Consider the following 23,017-nt stretch of genomic DNA (forward strand, 5'->3'; position numbering starts at 1 on the left):
AGATGTTTCAGATTCATTTTGTAGTTTACTTGCCATAATCCTGAAATCAGCCATTTCTTCAATAAGTCTTAATTCTTTTTTATGGAAAACAGTATTTAGCAACTGTAAAATCTGGGCACTAAGTGGCTAATTGCTACATGAATATCATTACTTCTAGGCCCTATTTTAGTAGATAGAGTTCAGAAATAAAATTTTAAAAATACACAAACATGAGTTCATATATAAACCTCCAATTCCAATCAAACTCCACAGAGTTCTTCCTGGCTTCCCCTATTCCACACGGGACTTCCCCTTCCACAGTGAGAACTCAGGCTCCCAAGAGCATTAATGTGTTTTACTTATTTGCTCAATCCTACAATACATCTACAGTGGTTTCAGAATTGTTATACCAATATGAAACATAAACCTACTGGCCGGGTGTGGTGGCTCATGCCTATAATCCCAGCACTTTGGGAGGCCGAGGCAGGTGGATCACTTAAGGTCAGAAGTTCGAGACCAGTCTGGCCAACATGGTGAATCCCATCTCTACCAAAAATACAAAAATTAGCCAGGTCTGTTGGCATGCGCCCATAATCCCAGCTACTTGGGAGGCTGAGGCAGGAGAATTGCTTGAGCCTGGGAGGCGGAGTTTGCAGTGAGCCGAGATCATGCCAGTGTACTCCAGCCTAGGTGACAGAGTGAGACTCTGTCTCAAAAAAAAATTTTTAAAATTTTTAAAAGCTTAAGATTTGTTTGCAATTTTTTTTTTAGATTAATAGTATATAGTCAAACTACTGTGTTCTTAAGTGGTTTCCCTCTGCCCCCACCTTCATTGTGGTTATATTATTCCTTTGAAATACATTTGTGTTAACTGGTTTCTGTATTCATTCCATTTTAGTGATCTTTTTTGACACCATCCTTGTTAACTTTTGTTTTTTGACTATGTAGAACATTGACATCATTCCAAAAATCAGAACTATATAAATGGTATACTCAGAGAAGTATTACTCCCTCCCCTATCTCTTCTACCCCTTACTTATTCCACATGTACTCCCCACCAGCCCTTCTAAATGGACCAAGCACATATGTGCATGTTTGTTTCTCCTCCTTTCTAACACAAAACATAACTTATTCTTTTGCAGTTTGCTCTTTTCAGTAACTGTATATCCTGGAAATCATTCAGTACAGTCCCTAGAGATCTTTTCTTTTCTTTCTTCTTCTTCTTCTTCTTTTTTTTTTTTTTTTTTGACGGAGTCTCGCTCTGTCACCCAAGCTGGAGTGCAGTGGCACAATCTTGGCTCACTGCGACCTCTGCCTCCCAGGTTCAAGCCATTCTTCTGCCTCAGCTTCTGGAGTAACTGGGACTACAGGTGAGTGCCACCACACTTGGCTAATCTTTGTATTTTTTTTTTAGTAGAGATGGGGTTTCACCATATTGGCCAGGCTGGTCTCGATCTCCTGACCACATGATCTACCCGCCTTGGCCTCCCAAAGTGCTGGGATTACAGATGTGAGCTACCGTGCCCAGCCTATCATTATCTCTTAAAGCAGCATAGCGCTCCCTTGTGAATATGTGCCATAGTTTCTTCAACTACATACCTATGTGTAGGCATTTAAGTAGTTTCCAGTGTCTTGCTATTGCAGATTGTGCTGCACAGAATAATGTTATATGTGGCCTTTTGTATTTTGGATATGTATTTTCAAGGTACATTTCCTAGAAGTTGGACTGCTAGATTGAGGGGTAAATGTATACTGTATGTAGCTTTGTTAAATATTGACAAAATCCCCTCCAAAAGAGTTTGTACCATTTTATATTCCATCAGCTATTCTACACAACTTTTGGATCTACAACAGCTAAGAGATTAAGTCTAATGGTTGGGCGTGGTGGCTCACACTTGTAATCCCAGCACTTTGGGAGGCCTAGGTGGGAGGTTCACTTGAGGTCAGGAGTTCAAGACCAGCCTGGCCAACATGGTGAAACCCCATCTCTACCAAAAAATACAAAAATTAGCCAGGTATGGTGGTGCATGCCTGTTGTCCCAGCTACTTGGGAGGCTGAGGTGGGAGAATCGCTTGAACCTGGGAGGCGGAGGTTGCAGTGAGCTGAGATAGCTCCACTGCCCTCCACCCTGGGTGACAGGGGGAGACTGTCTCAAAAAAAAAAAAAAAAAAGATTAAATCTAACAAGTTAACAAGTCATGCAGTGGCAAGTCACAGCCATGATTAACTCCCTGAAGGACCCCAACTCTTTGAGGTCTCCAATAAAGACCACACCAAACCAATAACCTCCTGGAATGGCCTGAGAGCACCCAGAAGTAGTTCAGGAATTATCCTACCTTTCCAGAATATTGTAGATACCCAGAGGAAGAGTATTATTTGGAGAGTATTAATGGCAAGTCCTAAAACAACTAGCCAAAATTTAGGGTGAGCCAAACATGTATTATAAAGACAGTTGAAAGGAATACTTGAAATTAGAACTATTCCAGAAAATCTCGACTGCCTAGGTTGGCCCCTTTGTCAGTGGAAACTTAATAGAAGTTTTTTCACCTGTTATCCATGGTTTTTAAAAAACCCTTTGTTTCTTCCTTGGTGGTCCTGATAAAAAGGAAAAAGAGAGAGAGAAAAAAACCAAACCAAACAAAACCCTTTGTCCTCATGGTTATTTACATCTTAAAACAGAATTTGATGTTGCAGTTTGCCTAATTCTTCCCTGAAAACCAAAGGATAGTTGCTGATCACTTCAGAAATGGTTACTCTTCAGCAAGGAACTTATGCTATGTATTTGAGCTTTTTGAACCATAAGTATATAAGTGTGCGTAGTATAAATATTTATTTGTTCTTTTAGTACATTTACTCTTTTTAGTTAAATTTCCTTCACACAGCCGATCTGTGGTTTTCCTTTTTCCCCTAAGAAGATTGCTGTTACCAGTTTAGATCAATGGAGGGGTAAGAGAAAGGCCAGAGCAGTCTGAATTAGTAACAAAGTCCAATTATTGCATATTTTACAAGAAATATGGAATAACTGTAACCACTGCAGACTCCTTTGTATACCTGCTGTGATGAATAGTCCACAATAATTTCTTGTTATCACCAGTTTCTATTTAATGGGTTCTTCTAGTCTAGAAAACAAAAAAATCCTTGTCTTTAAAATTTCTGTTACAAATTGGAAACCCTGACACGTTTTCAGTGGCTTCCTGCTCTTTGGTCCTGCTCTTGTACTTTTTGTGGCTATTGTAACTGCAGCTGCCAAAAACATTCAGTTAAATGGGAGATTAAAATACATGCCACAAAATTGTTGAGGCTGTTCTTCGTGGTGCTATAAGAAAAATTTATTGGAAATGTTGCTTATATATAGGAAGCTGGTATGTTTCTGATTCTTCAGGTGACATTTTTTAATTCTTAAAGTTCTTGAAAATACCTTATTTATATTATTTTTCTAAATCTTATTTTTCTGTTAATTTATACAGGAAAAGCTTTCTACATAAAAATTTTGAATATGAATTTTAACTCAGATCCTATTTACTTTGGTTCACTTCAACAAATATTTATTCAGAGCCAGAAGTTGTTTTAGCGGATACAAAGATAACACAAATGATTAATTCATGTTATCTGAAATTATGGATTTATTATATTCATTTTTTTTTTAAAAGAAGAAAGATTCTTTGGGACAGCCCTAGATAGTAAATTCAATAACATTTATATTCTCTTTATGTGAGTAGTTACTTGCTTTAGACACTTATAAAAATCTTAACTGGTAACAATTGCCAACTACGGTTTTTTCCATTAATTAAAAGAAACTTTTTATATAGTGAAATAAATGATAATCTTGGTATATTCTACTACATTATTCTTTGCTTTATACTTGTTTTTATTGAAATTATCTTTCTACTTTGCTTTTTGGGGAATATTGCCTTATCAGATACAGTCTACTAATACCTAAGAATTACGATTGCAAACCTAGCTGTAGAATCTTTTTACTTCCCTTTTGTGACATAGATTTATTTTTTAATATGACATATGTTTCCAAAACTCAGAAATAAAATTTTTTGCTGCTAAAGTATACAGCATATTCTAGGTATCCTAAAATGAGTATATGAATATCTGTATGGGGAGAGGAGAGAGACAGGAGAAGATGGTGGTCTTTATCATTAGGAACCTATATATTTTTAACTAAAGTATTAATTAACATATGAAATGTTATGAGAACTATAAACTTGGAACTCCACTATCAGAAGCTTTACTATAATTTGTTAATTGAAGATAATTCTGATGAATTTTCCCTTTACCTTTTGCTTTCCCCTTTTTTCCCGCTGCTTCCTCTGAAGTCTCCTTCCAAATGGTTTTGGAAACTGGTTCCAGTAAGTTTGTTCAGCTGCTTCAGTTTGCTCTCCAGAATTGTAATTATAGAATGGTATTGTTTATGTCTTGCTGGTAAAGTCATTTCGTGTAATTCTGTTAGTCACTGAATAGAGATTGGATTTTAAGGTATTTGGTGATGTAAAATGGAAAGATAAAAGATATAGCCAAGGTTTAGATCAGAAGTTCTAAAAATAATTTAAAGGGTAAACATCCTATTGCTAATCTTGTCAGTATTCACAGACTATCAGTAAGTAGGTTGAAAAAAAAACTTATGGGCCAAGTGCGGTGGCTCACGCCTGTAATCCCAGCACTTTGGGAGGCCAAGGCGGGCAGTTGACGAGGTCAGGAAGTCGAGACCAGCCTGACCAACATGGAAAAACTCCATCTCTACTAAAAATACAAAATTAGCTGGGTGTAGTGGCGCATGCCTGTAATCCCAGCTACTCGGGAGGCTGAGGCAGGAGAATCGCTTGAACCTGGGAGGCAGAGGTTGCAGTGAGCTGAGATCGCTCCATTGCACTCCATCCTGGGCAATAAGAGCGAAACTCCGTCTCAAAAAAAAAAAAAAAAAAAAAGTACAGTGTAGTTTCTCATTAATTTAAATAATTTAGTAAATATTAATTTGAATTGCACGAATAAATGCCTGCATTTAAAAATCATCTTTGTGGTTGAGCGTGGTTGCTCACACTTGTAATCCCAGTACTTTGAGAGGCCAGTGTGGGAGGATTCCTTGAGCCCAGGAGTTCAAGACCATCTTGGACAACATATTGAACCCCCATCTCTAGTTTTAAAAAATTATCTTTTTGACAGAAGTAGTTCCTTTTCAGCTTGAATTATAGATGACACTTCACTTTTTGTGTGATTAAAAAAGCAGAAAGTTTTCTTTCCTTACCTTACCAGTAGTGGACCAAAACCATATTAAATTCTGATTTGACTTAAAGATTGATCTTTCAGATTTAAATATGGGGATGGGTGTGTTAAACTACTTAAGAACTATTTTACACCCTCAAGAATAAAACTCTAATTTAGAAATATACCGTAATGGCTGGATGTGGTGCCTCACATGTGCATAATCCCACACTTTGAGAGGCCAAGACAGGTGAATCCCTTGAGCCCAGGAGTTTGAGACCAGCCTGGGCAACTTGGCAAAACCCCGTCTCTACAAAAAATACAAAAATGAGGCAGGCATAGTGGTACACACTTGTGGTTTCACCTACTCAAGAGGCTGAGGTGGGAAAATCACCTGAGACCAGGAGATCGAGGCTGCAGTGAACCATGATTGTGCCACTGCACTCCAGCCTGACTAATAGAGTGAGACGCTGTCTCTTAAAAAAAAAAAAGGAAAAGAAATATATCATAATGTTGAAATATAGGGTGTTCTTTCTAAATGCCAAACTTCTAAGTTTGCAGAAAGAAAGGGCATGTTTCCATGCAATGAGTTTATAAAGCAAATAGCATGTTCAAGTACAAAAGACTTTTTCATGAATTACAGATGAACCTTCTGAGAGCTGGACATAATCTCAAGATTTAAAGTTGATTTACCTAATATATCTTCTAGAATACAATCGTTAGGAAAATGTTTTAGCATCCCATCCATAATTCTCTGATTGTCTTGTCTAAACCATAGATACTTATTGCTAATGTCATATAAAGCTGTGTGTGTGTGTGTGTGTGTGTGTGTGTGTGTGCATGCATACATGTGCCTGTTTGCACACACCTTGTGCAAAAGTGCTACTTTGCAGGAGGGGGTAGAACAAATCACATAATTCAGTTCTTTGTTCCATGACCCTGGGTGCTTGGCTTAGTCCAATTCAGGTCATAGGCTGAAAACAAACTACTAGTCCCAGACGAATTTCGAGGATGTCCAAGAGGCAGACTATTTTGATCCCAGATAACTGAAGAAAAAGCATGTAAGGATCTGGAATAGTACTAATTGTGAGAACAGTAGCTTAAGCCTAGAAGATACCACTATGCTGTTTGATTTCTTTTTTCTTTCTTCCTTCTTCTTCCCTCCCCATGGTTGATTTTAAACAGTCTCTTAGCTGCAAAGTGAGGAATTTTTCTAAGGATTATATTAAATTCATAATCAATTAAAGAATCTATATAGTACTGCAAGTAATTTTTTTCTGAATATAGTTACCCCCTGAATTAGGGATGTATTCTTAAATACAGAGTTTAGTATGCACTAATTAATAAGAACCTTCAGAAATCTTCAAGAGGAAAACATGTTCCATGAATTTTGTCCTTGGGTAGCCAGTGAGAGAAATCCAGGAATAAGTGTCTCCTTCATTAATACTGATGCTTTTCTGAGAGATAGCATTGAAAAGAAATCTAACTTCACTACCAAATGTTAGGTATTCTCTTTCAATAAATTTTTGTTTTTCTATTTTTATTCTCACAAAAGTGTTTTATCTCATAATTATATTTTAATTCTAAAATATAGAGATGACCAATTTGGATGGAATTAGAAGAAAAAATAGTTTTGATAACCTTTAAAAAATACCGGTAACTTATGTTATATATTTTGTTAGTAAAATACTTCAGTGTGTACATTCATTAAATCTTCAGCATTATTTTACTTGGCTTTAGAAGAGTTAACAACTAATAAGAGCTAACCTTTATTGATTGCTTGCTATGTGCCCAGCAGGATGTATAGCACTTTGTGTCCATCATCTTACTTAATCTTCCAGTGGTTCTCTGAAGTGGGTACTATTATTACCCCAGTTTACAGATGGGAAAATGAGAAATGAGAGTTTAAGTAACTTGTCCAAGATCATAAAACTAGTAAGTGGCAGAACCAGGATCTGAACCAGGATCTGAATTCGTTCTCTTGAGACTACTTTTACAGCATGTCTCATTTTTTAGAGAACTATTTTTAAAAATTCTATCTAGCCACACCAAATAATCTTTAGAAAACAAAGGTTTCCTCTCTTTTTCTGAGGGAGAGCAAGAACCCATATACTTGCTCAATTATTAATGAAACCTAAGTTGGGAGGGTGTTTTTTCACTTTCAAAGTTGTTAACTATTTGTGTTTCCTCAACATTCAAATCATAACCCAGAATGTCTTGGTGATACTATTCCAGTTCCTCAAATTTCTTTTAAGAATAGTATATTCTTATACCTTCCCCCTCATTTTGATAACTCTTTCTGCTTGAATAGTATTCTTGCTCTTCCCATATAAGAATTTTCAGTCTAAATTAAGTCTGAATTAAAGTGGATGAATTTTATTATCTTCAAAAGAGCAGAATTATTTGGATACAAAGTGTTCAAAGTCTGTTTTGTGATGCTTTTATATTTAAATATTTAAGCTAAATGTCACATAGTATAAATTAGCAGTATATTATATTAAGTATTGAGCTTCAAAACTATAGCTATTGTTGCCGTGTATTTAACTTTGGTGATACCTACCATTATTTAGAAAAAAAAAGGAATATTGGTGAGTGGTCTCATTTCTCATGATTTATTTTATTACTGATACATTAGAATTTATGGTACTGATTTTTTTCGTGTGTGTTGCTTGGTACTTATTTTCATGTTTTTGTTTTTTTTTTTATATTTTAGGCTCGTTATAGGAAAGAGCAAACATTACTTAAGCAACTGCCTTGCATTCCATTGGTAGAAAATTTGTTGAAGGATGGGACAGATGGCTGCGCATTAGCTGCCCTTATTCATTTTTACTGTCCCGATGTTGTCCGATTAGAGGGTAAGTGTTCCAGTGTAATATTTCTGAACTGTAGACAGATGATAACCAATATTTAAGACAATATTATTTTGCACTACAGCCTAGGTGACAGAGTGGGATCTTGTCTCAAAAGAAAAGACAATATTATTTAATAAGTAATGAATATTTTTTTAAAAAAAAAGAACACATATATAATTCTGAGGGAGATAGTTCAAAAAAGTGCTTGGTTTCTAAGTCTTAATGTATAATGACTACTATATTTGTAAAGGTATGTTTGTTAACCAGAATTGTGTATTTGTACTGATTACAAGATGGATATGAACTATTTATTATCAAATTAATCCAAAGTCACCACCTTGCTCTTTTCTTATTTGAAGATATTTGTTTGAAAGAAACTATGTCTTTGGCTGATAGCCTGTATAATCTGCAGCTGATTCAAGAATTTTGCCAAGAATACTTGAACCAGTGTTGCCATTTCACTCTGGAAGATATGCTCTATGCTGCTTCATCCATAAAGGTAAATTAAATTATTCTTTTCTCCCCTTTGCTTTGTTAAAATATATATTTTAAAAAAACAAACAAATAAAAAAGCTGGGCACAGTGACTCATGCCTGTAATCCCAGTACTTTGGGAGGACAAGGTGGGAGGATTGCTTAAGCCCAGGAGGCCGAGGCTGCAGCGAGTGATGATTGTGCCACTGCACTCCAGCCTGGGCAACAGAGTAAGACCCTGTCTCAAAAAATAAATAAATAAAATTTTAAAAATAAAGAACCATAGAACAAGATATGTAAATGACCTAGCAACTTTAAGCTTATAGATTAACTATATCAGTCAAAAGAGCTTTTGAAAAAACAGTTTTTGATTTTTTCTCCTTATTTTGTTTTTTAATATACTATTAACCACAAGCTTCTTTTATAGTGCAAAGCCAGACTTAAAGTCATGTACAGAATTGGCCAGGTGTAGTGACTTGTGCCTATAATCCCAGCACTTTGGGAGGAAGAGGTGGGCAGATAGCTTGAGCTCAGGAGTTCAAGACCAGACTGGGCAACATGGTGAAACCCCATCCCTACAATAAATACAAAAATTAGCTGAGTGTCGTGGCATGTGCCTGTGTTCCCAGCTACTCGGGAGGCTGAGGTGGGAGAATTTTGAGTCTGGAAGGCGGAGGTTGCAGTGAGCTGAGATCACGCCACTGCACCCTAGCCTGGGCAACAGAGCCAGACCCTGTCTCAAAAAAAGAAAAAAAAAGAAGTCATTTACAAAATTAATCTGTTGTCTTAATGTTTGCAAAATAGAGAATAAGCCAGTAAATGTTTCTTACAATAACAATGCTTACAAATAGTAAGATATCTTGATAAATAATGCTTACTTTTTCTTAAAGAATTTTTAATTTTTAATTTTTGAATTAAACAGAATTAATTGAAAAGTAACATTATGTACTATTTAACTACCATTATGCATAAATATATGATATGTATAGTTAAATGATATGGTATCCTTGCATATTTTTATGTATACAATGAGTCATTGAGCATTAAATTGAAATTTAGTTTGTTTATTCTCACTAGGTTAAATATAATTATTCTGTAGTTATCAGACTATTTGAAGTTTGTCACCTTTATTGTCCTTTGACTGTTGGCTAATGTATGCTGTCAGATTGTGTTAAAAGAATAAAATTTCACATGGGTAGTATTATTTTCTTAATTTTAAGTTGAATATATTTTATTTACATTGATGTTAAATGTTAAAAATAATAATCATGGCCGAGCGGGGGAGGCTGAGGTGGGCAGATCACTGAGGCCAGGAGTTCGAGACCAACCTGGCCAACATGGTGAAACCTTACCTCTACTAAAAGTACAAACGTCAGCCAGGCGTAGTGGTGTGTGCCTGTAATCCCAGCTACTTGGGAGGCTGAGGCAGGAGAATCACTTGAACCTGGGAGGCAGAGGTTGCAGTGAGCTGAGATGGCACCACTGCATTCCAGCCTGGGTGACAGAATAAGACTATGTCTCAAAAAAAGAAAATCATCATCATGAAGAGATTTTTGAAAATCATTCCATTCCATTCCCAATTTTGAAAATTAAGTTGTGTTGTGAATACTATTAATTTTAATACTTCAAGAATTATTTCTTATCCTCCAGATATTATTTTAGTAATGTTAGTGTTGTATTTTATGTGAATTAATAATATAAAGTCAATTAAGAAATCAGAAATGTTTTCTAATTGAGTCATATTAATTTATGAAACACTGAACTACAATATAAAAACTTTAGGCCAGGTGCGGTGGCTCTTGCCTATAATCCCAGCACTTTGGGAGGACAAGGCAGGAGGATCACTTCAGTCCAGGAGTTTGAGACCAGCCTGGGCAACATAGTGAAACCTTTGTCTTTACAGAAAATAAAGTTAGTCAGGCGTGATGGCACACACTGTAGTACCAGCTACTCAGGAGGTTGATGTTGGAGGATTGCTTGAACCTAGGAGGCTGAGACTGCAGTGAGCCCTGATTGCATGACTGCACTCCAAACTTAGTGACAAACCAAGACCCTGTCTTAAACTCAGAAAGACGTAATATTCATGAGCTTTAATTACTGGGAAAATTATTTCTTACTGTACTGACACCTTGTGGCCAAACAGTACAATTATGTTATTAGGATGGCTGTCTTACCAAAGTCCTTAAAATAGTAACTTATTTTCTGTCAACAGATAATTTATTGAGCACTTAAGCAGTATTTTTTCAAAATATAGTCAGCTTTCAGTTAACTACACTAGTAAAATGTAACCTAGCACCAGTACTTAAAAACCAGTTTTATACTTTGGCTTTAGAAAGCATACCATAAAGATAAGTGTAAAGAAAAAATATAAATCACAGTAATATTACCCAGAAATATTCTGTCAGTGTTTTGATGTTTTACTGACTGGTGTTTTTTTTAATGCGTAGATTCATTCATTTGTACATTCATTTAATAAATATTTACTGAGCATCTATCATGTGCCAGACACTGTTTTAAACACTGAAGATACAATGATGAGCATAAGCTTTGTCTTTTTAGACCTTATAATCTGGAGGGTAAGATGAGGAACCCTGGACAATATAGTAATAGATAAATGTGGAAAGAGAAAAAGGGACTCTACCAAGTATCCTCTTGTAAGCCATAGTGATTCCCTTTACCTCAAGAGCAATGGAAAAAGAGTTGCATTTTGAAAAGTTTGTTTTCTTAGCAAGCCAAAGAAAAAGCTATTGTGTTCCAAACAAGGCAAAAACATTTGAATCAGAGCAGTTATGATAGAGAGAAGTTGGTGAATTCCATAAATATTTAGGATGCAAAATCTGCATGCTTTGGTTGATGAATTGGACATGGGAGAAGGAAGAAGGTGTCAAGGATGACTCCTAGGTTTCTGGTTTGCACACAGGGATAGTGGTGCCATTCAGTGAGATAGGACTGCAGTAAGATCACATTTGTTGGGAAGGTCACAGTTTCAATTTTGGACATAGGCCTTTCAGATATCCAAAAGAAAATGCTTGGTAGGCCGCTGCATCTGTAAGTGCAGTCAGTACATTTGAGAATCATTTAGTAGCTGGTGGACATAGGCATGGCAGTGTTTCAAAGAGGAATGAAATCAGGAATATCAAATGCAGCTGAGAGGTCAGGTAAGATGGGAAATCTGTTTGATTTCGCAACATATGTACATCATTGGTGACTCGAGCAATTGCTGTTAGGGGAATGATGTGATTCAGTGCCAAGACTGAAGTAGATTAGAGAGTAAAAGTGATGAAATGGAGAGTGTCAGTAGAGGCCTGCTCCTAAAAGAAGTTTGTGAAGTGGTAAAAAGATGGCAGGAGGGAGGAGAAACTAGAGAATAGTTACTAAGTGAAGGTTTTGTTTCCTTTATTTTGATGGGAGGGATTGGAGCATGTTTAAAAGCCAAATAGGAAGGATTCTGTTGAGAGGAGAAGGATAAATATGTAGGAGAGAAAAGTAAGATTAAGAATATAATGGCATTCACAGCAATTTGGATGGAACTGGAGACCATTCTAAGTGAAGTAACTCAGGAATGGAAAACCAAACATCATATATTCTCACTCATAAGTAGGAACTAAACTATAAGGATGCAAAGGCATAAGAATGATACAATGGACTTTGGGGACTCAGGGAAAAAGCGGGAGGGAGGTGAAGGATAAAAGACTACACATTGGGTACAGTGTACACTGCTTGGGTGATGGGTGCACCAGAATCTCAGAAATCACCTAAAGAACTTCTTCATATTACCAAACACCACTTGTTCCCCAAACACCTATTGAAATAAGAAATACATTTTTTAAAACTGTAAAGTTTCTGAGAAGTGAAGCAGAGATGAGATCCACTGCATAGCTTTTATGGATTATAAGCATTCTTACTACTTTTTTAGTCACAAATTTTAATGGCTGCTTCAATTAGTATATATCTGTATATCAACATTCTAAAATTCTGAGAATTTATAGTAAAAGCAAACACTGAAGGTAAAGTAGAAACCTACCAAATGCTCTTCACCACTGTGCATTATCTTCTGTAACAATCCAGACTCTTACACTCAGCCACCTACAAGACAGGTCCCCTTAAATGTCCAGTGAACATCTCAATGACTCTAGATTCCTTTCATTACCTGTTTCTCCCAGTCCTCTCCATCTCACTATTAGTTGCTCAAGACAAAAACCTAAGAGTCATCACTCTTGATTCTTCTTTTCATCACTTTCTTTTTATTTTTTTAGAGACAGGGTCTCACTCTGTTACCTAGGCTGGAGTGCAGTGGCACAATCAGCCAAATCCTGGGCTCAAACTGTATGCCTGCCCCAGCCTCCCAAGCAGCTAGGATGACAGGACTGTGCCACTATACGTGGCTAATTTTTAAAATTTTTATAGAGACAAGCTGTGTTGCCCAGACTGGTCTCAACCTCCCAGCCTCAAGCAGTCCCTCCTCAGCCTCCTCAAGCACTGGGATTACAGACATGAGCCACTGTGCCCAGCCTCTTTTCTTCACTTTCTACATACACAATAGCGTTCCAGAACTATCAGATGAGAGATGATATTTGAAAGTCACCAACTTAAATATGAGAAACAAAACCAAGAGAATGCATGAGTTCTAATGGAGAGCATATAGAGTTTAAGGATTATTCATAATTAGCAAGTGGGAAGAAGGCAAGACATTAGAAAATAACCATATCCAGGATAATCTTAAAAACTTTAATATGAAATAAGACCTTACTTATTAAAGATTAATAAATTTGATAGTAACTATTTTATTAAATGCCAAATACCCAAAATTTAGAAAACATATTATTTTAAATAGTTATGAAAACAGATTTTGTACAGTTTTTTAAAATTCAGCAAATGCCTAAAATTGAAATAATTATTCATGCTTATAGCTTTTATTATATACGCATTTTAAAATATAAACTTGTAGTAGAAATGTGCTTTTGAGGACCCTTAATCCTTCTCTTAATTTTAAGCCATTTAAAAAGTTATTTACATTTTAAAATAGTAATAATAAAAGGTAACGTTGTTGACTTACTAATAACTTTTTGAAGTTAGGTAGATACATTAATTGTATAAATAATGTTTTGTACATTTCAAAATTATTTTTAAAAATAGCTATAAAAATTTAGTTCTGGTGTTATTTAGCACTGGTGTTACTGTTGAGTTTAGCATTACTGAACACATACATATAACTTTTTTTTTTTTTTTTTTTGAGATGGAGTCTTGCCCTGTCGCCCAGGCTGGGGTACAATGGCATGATCTTGGCTCACTGCAACCTCTGCCTCTTGGGTTCAAGCTATTCTCCTGCCTCAGCCTCCCAAGTAGCTAGGATTACAGGCACGCACCACCACACCTGGCTAATTTTTTGTATCTTTAGTAGAGACGGGGTTTCACCTTGTTGGCCAGGCTCGTCTCAAACTCTTGACTTCGTGATCCACCCATCTTGGCTTCCCAAAGTGCTGGGGTTACAGATGTGAGTCACCGTGTCTGGCCACATAATAATATTTTTTTTAACACTACGTCAAATTACTTTTTGGAGAAGTTTCTAGGGATCTGAGTAGAGCTTAGTTATTTTTTGTGATAACCCCTCTTTAGAGTGTCTTTAGAGGATAACCCCTCTTTAGAGTGTCAGGTGATTGAATAACTTTTTAAGTTGCTTGTATTTACTTTGGAATGAAAGTGCCTTATATATTATCTGTGTTCTACACAGTTAGAGGTATTCATGCCTGCTAGATCAATTGGGCCACCATTTTAGAATTATAGAGCAAATCATCTGCAAGAGGTTTTGAATAGTTGTTACAATTTTTACCCACAAGAGTTAATGTTCCATCCCATGTTTGATAGCCTGTAGTGAATATACTCCAGTGATGAATGAATTGATATTTAAACCTATATTTTAAAACAATAAAATTCTATTTATCATTAAGTTTTACCTAATGTAGGCTTTCTGTTAAATTTCCTATATAGAGTAATTATTTGGTGTTCATGGCGGAACTGTTCTGGTGGTTTGAAGTGGTGAAGCCGTCTTTTGTACAGCCTCGTGTTATTCGTCCACAAGGAGGTAATCAATCTTTTTAATTTTTAATGTTCCTATGAACAGAAAAAAATGGAATGTTGATATAACCTCATCTGGCTGCATTTTTAGAAAGCAGCCTATTAATTTTTTTTAGATTTCAGCTATTACCCTTGATAGATTCTCCTAACCTCTTAAAATGGTTAGAGGAGAAGAAAAAGAAAATGGAGGGAATGACTTTGAATTTGAAGTCTTATGATGTGGAACTTTTAGCTTTAACTGTCCATTTCTTTTCTTTGCATCTTTTATCCCTATCCCAGCTTTTATTCCCTTTTAGATCCTTAGTTTTTAACATCGTGTTACCCAGAATCCCCACAAATTATTGTTTGGCCTTAACCTGTAACTTGAATTTGCCATTAAACCATAAAAAGGTTTGTATGGATTTTTAAACCTAGTGAATTTTGTGACTATTATAGTATTATGAACTATTGATTGTATATAATAAGAATAAAACTTGTAAGAAATAAAGGGGTTACTGTAAAGACCCCTAGATATAAGGAACAAAAAATCCTCCTAAATTTTCTGTAAAGCGAAATTTCGCATAGCAAAACCAATTTTCTCTTGGCTCCCATTATAAAACTAGAGGTGTATTTCTAGGCTGGGTGCAGTGGCTCATGCCTGTAATTCTAGCACTTTGGGAGGCCGAGGCGGGTGGATTACCTGAGGTCAGGAATTCGAAACCAGGTTGGCCAACATGGTGAAACCTGGTCTCTACTAAAAATACAAAAATTAGCCAGGCATATTGGTGCATGCCTGTAATCCCAGCTACTTGGGAGGCTGAGACAGTAGAATGACTTGAACCCAGGAGGCAGAGGTTACAGTGAGCAGAGAGTGCGCCACTGCACTCCAGCCTGGGTGACAGAGATGAGACACCATCTCAAAAAAAAAAAAAAAAAAAAGCCCAGAGGTTTATTTCTATAGGGGAAAAAATGATCTTAAATTATAAGCTTAGCCCTCTAAATAACTTTCTTCCAGCATAACTTATGGAAACATTTCTGTCTGCTACCAATAGCTGTCCCACCCAACACAAAATATGATTATTGTGCATCCCAACAACTTAGCAACTTTCCTTGGCTCCAAAGTTTGTTATTTTTGTAACTGCTACGGCTACCTCCACCTCCACCAAGCCTCCCAAAAATGAAAGAAGAGAAAGTGATCGGGAAGGAGGAAAAACATGTAACCAAAGGGGAGGCATAGTCTAGTGAGTACAGTGAGGTTACTTCAGGCAGCCCACCGCATCTCAGGCAAAAATCTGTGAAATAAGCAATAATTCTAGTATTGCTAAGCTTCTTGAGGCAGATTCTGAATATTGTGTCATTATATAACATTATATAACTTTTTTACATGCCTATAAAGAAATTGAGATGCTCCCCTAAAGCCATTGAATGAAGTCAGATATTCTTAGTAATTTTCATAACCAATATTTGTATAATTTTTTGAAATTATTAACAGAGTTTTCACTACATTGCTTTCTGTGATTTCACCTGTGAAACCCACTATTCAAAATACCAATAGCTGTTGCATCAGCTCTCAAAGTCAAAAAGTAAATTGAGTCTTCCTCCAGAGTTACTTACAAAAATAAAAGTATACCAGCAGGTTTAATTGTTTTCTAAAGAAATTCTGTTTTTCTCTAATTGACCAAAATACCAGCTATTTCATAAAGCAGCAGAGCTGACCATGTGTGTCTGAAGTTCTATGAAAGCTTTCACAAAATTAAACACTCAAACTTATTTTTGTTTTAAATACATGTGTTTATTTTATGTTAGGTTTTTTCCCCCAATTATCCTTAATCAAATGAATTTTTTAATTTAAGAAATTTTTGGCTGGGCATGGTGGCTCACACCCATAATCCCAGCACTTTGGGAGGCCAAAGCGGGCAGATCACAAGGTCAGGAGTTCAACACCAGCCTGGCCAATATGGTGAAACCCCATCTCTACTGAAAATACAAAAATTAGCCGGGTGTGGTGGCAGGCACCTGTAGTCCCAGTTACTCGGGAGGCTGAGGCAGGAGAATCACTTGAACCCAAGAGGTGGAGGTTGCAGTGAGCTGAGTGCACACCATTGCACTCCAGCCTGTGCGATAGAGTGAGACTCTGTCTAAAAAAAAAAGAAGGAATTTTTTTTTTAATTTTGAATTTAAGTCTGAATACTTCAAAAAGAGCTTAAAGAAACTTGACCCTTTGAAAATTATTTAAGAAGAAAACTTTATGCTATGATTTCTCAATACATAGAAAGGGAAATAGAAGTTAAATTTTATTATAAATTTATTTATGGTCCAGAATTTTTCATAGAAATATGCTAATTTGAGGGTCTTTTTAAAAATCTTTTATTCCAGCTGAACCTGTAAAAGATATGCCTTCAATGCCTGTCTTGAATGCTGCCAAAAGAAATGTCTTAGATAGTAGTTCTGACTTCCCTTCAAGGTAAACTCCACAATGACTTTATTTTCACCATTTCTATTCTATTTACTAATTAAATCAAATAATATTATATTAAATAAGGCTTTTAAGAATTTCAGTTGGATTTTGAACTGTTATAATTAGTTTACCCTATTAAAGCCTGTTTTAACTTAAATATAAATTGAAATATACACTGAAATGAATGTTTATATGTACCACACTGAAAAGATGGGAGAATATATTCTAAGTTCCCAATAACCAACCTAAAACTAAACTTTTGATGCATAACTTGTTCATAATTGAGAACTGTCTAATAGGTAACTCTTAGGCCTCGGAGGGAAATTTTGAAAGTCTATTAGGATTTCTACATATTTTATTATTTTAAAAATATTTGAAGGTTTTTCCTGCTGTTTTTTTTTTTTTTTTTCTGGTTAGGATAGCTATTGAGAGATCACAGTGTTACCCACACAACAGGTGGGTTTGGTCTCTTGGCAGATGACAGTCCAAAACCACAACCAAGGAGGATTTAACAAGACGAGGATTTTATTACTTGCAGCAAGTAAGGAGGACACCGGGAATAATTCCCCAAAGCAGTGCCTCCTCAAACAAAGATGAAAATAGGGCTTTTAGTATAGGCTGCTTAGCTGAATCATTGTGTATAGAGGTGGAGTAAAGGCAGTAAAGGCGCAGTCATCAGTAATGCTTCTGCATACTGGCATGTATAGAAAATGCGGAATAAGCTCCTCCTTGGATGGGGTTTTTGGTGTGGTAATAGTAATACATCCCCGACTCAGACATCTCTGCATCCACCCAGTTTGTGTAGTTTTTGTTTTGTAATGTGGGGTTGGGCTGCTTCCTGGAACTTTCTGAAACAATAAAAACCTCAAGATGCAACAGTTACAAGCAGGTACCTTTTCACAGTGTGTACCTGAAAACCCAAGGACCCTGGCTTACAACAATAGAATATTTATTACAATATTGAATCTTTAATGCTTTAGTACATAATATTGGGAACTAAATTGAAAGCAAAGTGAAAATGTCCTATCATATTAATACCTAGGTAATCCTGACTTCTCACCCAGGTATGTGATAGGAACATTAGTTTGTTTAAAACTGTATTTCAACAGCTCCTATAAGCAGCTTTTTATTTGTATTTATTAGAACCTACAATTTATATTGACTTTGGACTCCCTAATCTGTCTGATTTTTTAAGTTAAAACTAATGTCTTTTGTGGGTTTTTGGAAATTCAGACACATTAAAAATACATTTTAAAAATTATGAGTAAAACATCCAAAGTAATTTCTGTATGAATTCTTGGCTTAACACAAAAATATGAAATTTAGCAGGCATGATCGGTCAATAGTGACATTTCCTTCCTTGAAGATTTAGAAAACAGTGTTCTAGGTCATCACTCTTGCTCTATTAAATCTTGAAATTCCACTTTTAAAGTGGAAAGTAAAGCTTTCCACTCAAAGATTAGATTATTCCATAATTATTATAGGAACCTAAATGGACAGTCTCCCACATTTCTGAAAAATGTTTTTAATTCATGTCCTCTGGAAGACTCATCTCTTTTTTGTGTCTCAGACATCTCAGCAGCTCATTTTTCCTATTTTTCCCAGCAGAAACTCTTTTTATAATGCAGATGGATGTCTACATTCTTTTCCTTGAAAAGTTATTGTGTAGCCATTATTCTAGGCTATTCTGGGTTCCTACTCATCCTCTGATTTCTGTAAGTCTCCATGTGGTCCATTGTAGTTCTCCAACACTGTGGAACTTTTCAGAAAGAATTGAAGTATTTTTGCCCTTCCTGGGAATAATGTAGCCACATCTACAAATGTTAGTGCACCTAAATAATGATTTTATGAGAAAGAAAAAAACAAAGGAAGAAGACAGACAAAGCAAAAGATGTTTTTCAGCAGCTACTCCACACACTTGGCTGTTAGAGATATACAAACATAGGTCCATGAGCAGAGAGGCTGTCAAGGTCTTTTACTAGGGTGTATTATGTCTATAGTTTTTAGAGATTTAAATTTGACCAAAATATTTCAGATTGGTGAGTTTCATTTTACTTTTTTATATATCAGTTTTTATGTTTATAAAATGAAAGTAATTCATATCTCACAAGGACATTGAGATGTATATGAAAGTACTTTAAGTTGTTTGGCTAAAAGACATAAAATATCTATAGATATGTACTATAATCACAGCCATTCTTTGGTTTAAACAATATATTATGTTTCCATATCTTTAAAATTTAGGATGTAGAATCAGAGGTGGTAGTGTTGTTTCTAACTTAAGACATTCTACCTAAAATTTATATTAAACAACTAAAATATAACATTTTAAATTTATTTTCCATTGCAGTGGGGAAGGAGCTACATTTACACAGTCTCATCATCATTTGCCTTCTAGGTATTCACGTCCCCAAGCTCATTCTTCAGCCTCAGGTAATATATTTGAAAAAGCCTAGGAAAATACTCTTTTAAGTAGGTTACCTGGGAAATGATTGAGAGTAAATATAAATAAACAAATATCCAGGGCTTTTTTTTTTTTCCCTGCAAAATGGGTATTATAACACTAAAAGCATGGTCAGTTTCACTGTGCTTACTTTTCTTGATAAAATGATCTCTAATTCTCCTTATGTACCTACTTAATTTGTATTGCTATTAATGAATCCTCAAATACGTGAAATCTCCTAAGTTGCTATAAGTTAATTTTTTTACATGATTTCAATGGCTTTTTCTTTTTTGCATTTGAAGGAGGAATTAGAAGGTCTTCATCTATGTCTTATGTTGATGGCTTCATAGGGACATGGCCCAAAGAGAAAAGGTAAACAAAGATAATTACTTTTAGTGTATTCAGATTATTAAGAAATGCAAATTTCATCTGTGTCTTTTATTGATAACCAAATTGCTAAAACTTTTAATTAGTTCCTAAATTTGAAAAAGGCAGTATAGGCAGATGAGAGAGAGGTAAAAGAGGCTAACTTTAAAAAGTAGCTGGATAGCCATCCCCTTACCTTGAAGACAGTATGATTATGAGAACTGGGGAAAGAAAGGAAATGTAATTTCAAATAATTCTTGTTAAATGATACTAAAAATCATTTCTAGGATTTTTAAAGGATTTTTCTCTTTAATTTAGATCATCAGTGCATGGCGTATCATTTGATATTTCTTTTGATAAAGAAGATAGTGTACAGAGATCCACTCCAAACCGAGGAATCACTCGTTCTATTAGTAATGAAGGACTTACTCTGAACAACAATCGTGTATCTAAACACATTAGGAAAAATTTGTCCTTCAAGCCAATAAATGGAGAAGAGGAAGAGGAGAGCATTGAAGAAGAACTTAATATAGATTCTCACAGTGACCTCAAATCTTATGTGCCCCTTAACACAAATGAACTAAATTCTAATGAGAATATTCATTACAAGCTTCCAAATGGAGCTTTACAAAATAGAATACTTCTAGATGAGTTTGGCAATCAGATTGAGACACCAAGCATTGAAGAAGCATTACAAATAATTCATGATACTGAAAAATCTCCTCATACACCTCAGCCAGACCAAATTGCTAATGGCTTCTTTCTTCATAGTCAAGAAATGAGTATCCTAAATTCAAATATCAAGTTAAATCAGTCTAGTCCTGATAATGTAACTGATACAAAAGGTGCCTTGAGTCCCATAACTGACAATACTGAAGTAGACACTGGAATTCATGTTCCTTCAGAAGATATTCCTGAAACTATGGATGAAGATTCTTCATTGAGAGATTATACTGTAAGCTTGGACTCTGACATGGATGATGCATCTAAATTTCTTCAGGATTATGATATACGAACCGGCAACACCAGAGAGGCTTTGAGTCCTTGTCCAAGTACTGTAAGTACCAAGTCTCAGCCAGGCAGCAGTGCTTCTTCTAGTTCTGGAGTTAAAATGACCAGTTTTGCTGAACAAAAGTTCAGGAAACTGAATCATACTGATGGAAAAAGTAGTGGAAGCAGTTCTCAAAAAACGACACCAGAGGGCTCTGAACTTAATATTCCTCATGTGGTTGCTTGGGCACAAATTCCAGAAGAAACAGGGCTTCCACAGGGACGGGACACTACCCAGCTCTTGGCTTCTGAGATGGTGCACCTTAGGATGAAACTAGAAGAAAAGAGGCGTGCTATAGAAGCCCAGAAGAAGAAAATGGAAGCTGCTTTTACCAAACAGAGACAGAAAATGGGAAGGACAGCATTCCTTACTGTAGTGAAAAAGAAAGGGGATGGAATTTCTCCTCTACGAGAGGAAGCAGCAGGTGCAGAAGATGAGAAAGTATATACTGATCGAGCAAAGGAAAAGGAATCACAAAAAACTGATGGACAAAGGAGCAAGTCACTGGCAGATATAAAAGAGAGCATGGAGAATCCTCAAGCCAAATGGCTAAAGTCTCCAACTACACCTATTGATCCTGAGAAGCAGTGGAACCTGGCAAGCCCCTCAGAAGAAACTTTAAATGAAGGAGAGATTTTAGAATATACCAAATCCATTGAAAAGTTAAATTCATCCCTCCATTTTCTACAACAAGAAATGCAACGCTTGTCACTTCAGCAGGAGATGTTAATGCAGATGAGAGAGCAACAATCTTGGGTGATTTCACCTCCACAACCCTCTCCACAGAAACAGATTAGAGATTTTAAGCCTTCTAAGCAGGCAGGCCTGTCATCAGCCATTGCACCGTTCTCCTCAGACTCCCCTCGTCCTACTCACCCATCTCCACAGTCTTCTAACAGGAAAAGCGCATCTTTTTCTGTTAAAAATCAAAGGACTCCTAGGCCAAATGAGTTAAAAATAACACCTTTGAATCGAACCTTGACACCCCCTCGGTCTGTGGATAGCCTTCCTCGGTTAAGGAGGTTTTCACCAAGTCAAGTTCCTATTCAGACTAGGTCATTTGTATGTTTTGGGGATGATGGAGAACCTCAGTTAAAGGAATCCAAACCTAAAGAGGAAGTTAAAAAGGAGGAATTGGAATCCAAAGGGACTTTGGAACAGCGTGGACATAATCCAGAAGAAAAGGAAATCAAACCTTTTGAGTCAACAGTCTCTGAAGTCCTATCACTGCCTGTCACAGAGACTGTATGTCTGACACCAAATGAGGACCAATTGAATCAACCCACAGAACCCCCTCCTAAACCCGTTTTCCCACCCACTGCTCCAAAAAATGTTAATCTGATTGAAGTTTCCCTCTCAGATTTGAAACCCCCTGAAAAGGCTGATGTACCTGTTGAAAAATATGATGGAGAAAGTGATAAAGAACAATTTGATGATGACCAGAAAGTATGCTGTGGATTCTTTTTTAAGGTGTAGTATTAATCTGCATAGTTTTGGGCATCTTCATTAGATGAGTGTGGTTGTGTTGGATTTGTTTTTTTTTTCAGTTGACTTGCTTACTTCTTTCAGTAGCAGTCCCTTTTGATACAAGTCCATCCCCGTGGACTGTAGTAACATTCAAGCACACTGTGGTTTCCAGTATGGACTCAAAGCTGTAGTAAATCCTTTTATCACATGTTAAGATATATTCTTTGGTTTTGCTCCTCTACTGCTCTTTCTCACTTTAACAAAAGCCTTTTAAAAATTAAGCTACTCAGATCTCTTCAGAGAGTGATTCCATTTTGTCTCTTAATCATGTAACACTGCCATTTTTTTAACAGAATGCTACTCTAGACACTAATTGACATTAAAATTTACTGTCTAGAGACTCTGTTCCTTGCAGAGAAAGGGAAACAAAGGGGAAGAAAATCATTAGTGTAACACAGGCAGTACCTCTGTTGCTTCATTTCTATTCCATTCATTTCCGTATTTTCACCAACCCATTACTCATCTGCTGGGCTATGGTTACAGCTTCTTGACTGGGCCATCTGTCTCCAATCATGCCATTCAAACCCTTTAGCATAACATTCAGGGACTTTCACAGATTTACCTAAATCTTTTTGTCTAGCCTCTTCCCTGTAATTTTATTTTGTA

General features: G+C 36.1%; 1 protein-coding gene across 4 annotated transcripts in view; it reads left to right on the plus strand.

Moving 5' to 3' along the window:
- Nucleotides 1-23,017, plus strand: part of CAMSAP2 (calmodulin regulated spectrin associated protein family member 2) — a 120,896-nt gene that overhangs the window by 88,122 nt on the left and 9,757 nt on the right. The window contains exons 5-12 of one of the 4 annotated variants that reach the window (XM_033195820.1): nt 4,305-4,337; nt 7,901-8,042; nt 8,399-8,538; nt 14,501-14,594; nt 16,943-17,030; nt 19,375-19,457; nt 19,770-19,839; nt 20,152-22,354. In XM_033195820.1, coding sequence (XP_033051711.1) covers nt 4,305-4,337; nt 7,901-8,042; nt 8,399-8,538; nt 14,501-14,594; nt 16,943-17,030; nt 19,375-19,457; nt 19,770-19,839; nt 20,152-22,354 — 2,853 coding nt within the window. The remainder of the gene's footprint in view (nt 1-4,304; nt 4,338-7,900; nt 8,043-8,398; nt 8,539-14,500; nt 14,595-16,942; nt 17,031-19,374; nt 19,458-19,769; nt 19,840-20,151; nt 22,355-23,017) is intronic. The other 3 variants (XM_033195822.1, XM_033195821.1, XM_033195823.1) reach the window with 3 other exon arrangements.

Source organism: Trachypithecus francoisi, unplaced genomic scaffold (assembly GCF_009764315.1).
Source record: "Trachypithecus francoisi isolate TF-2019V2 unplaced genomic scaffold, Tfra_2.0 Lachesis_group5, whole genome shotgun sequence".
Lineage (NCBI taxonomy): Eukaryota > Metazoa > Chordata > Mammalia > Primates > Cercopithecidae > Trachypithecus > Trachypithecus francoisi.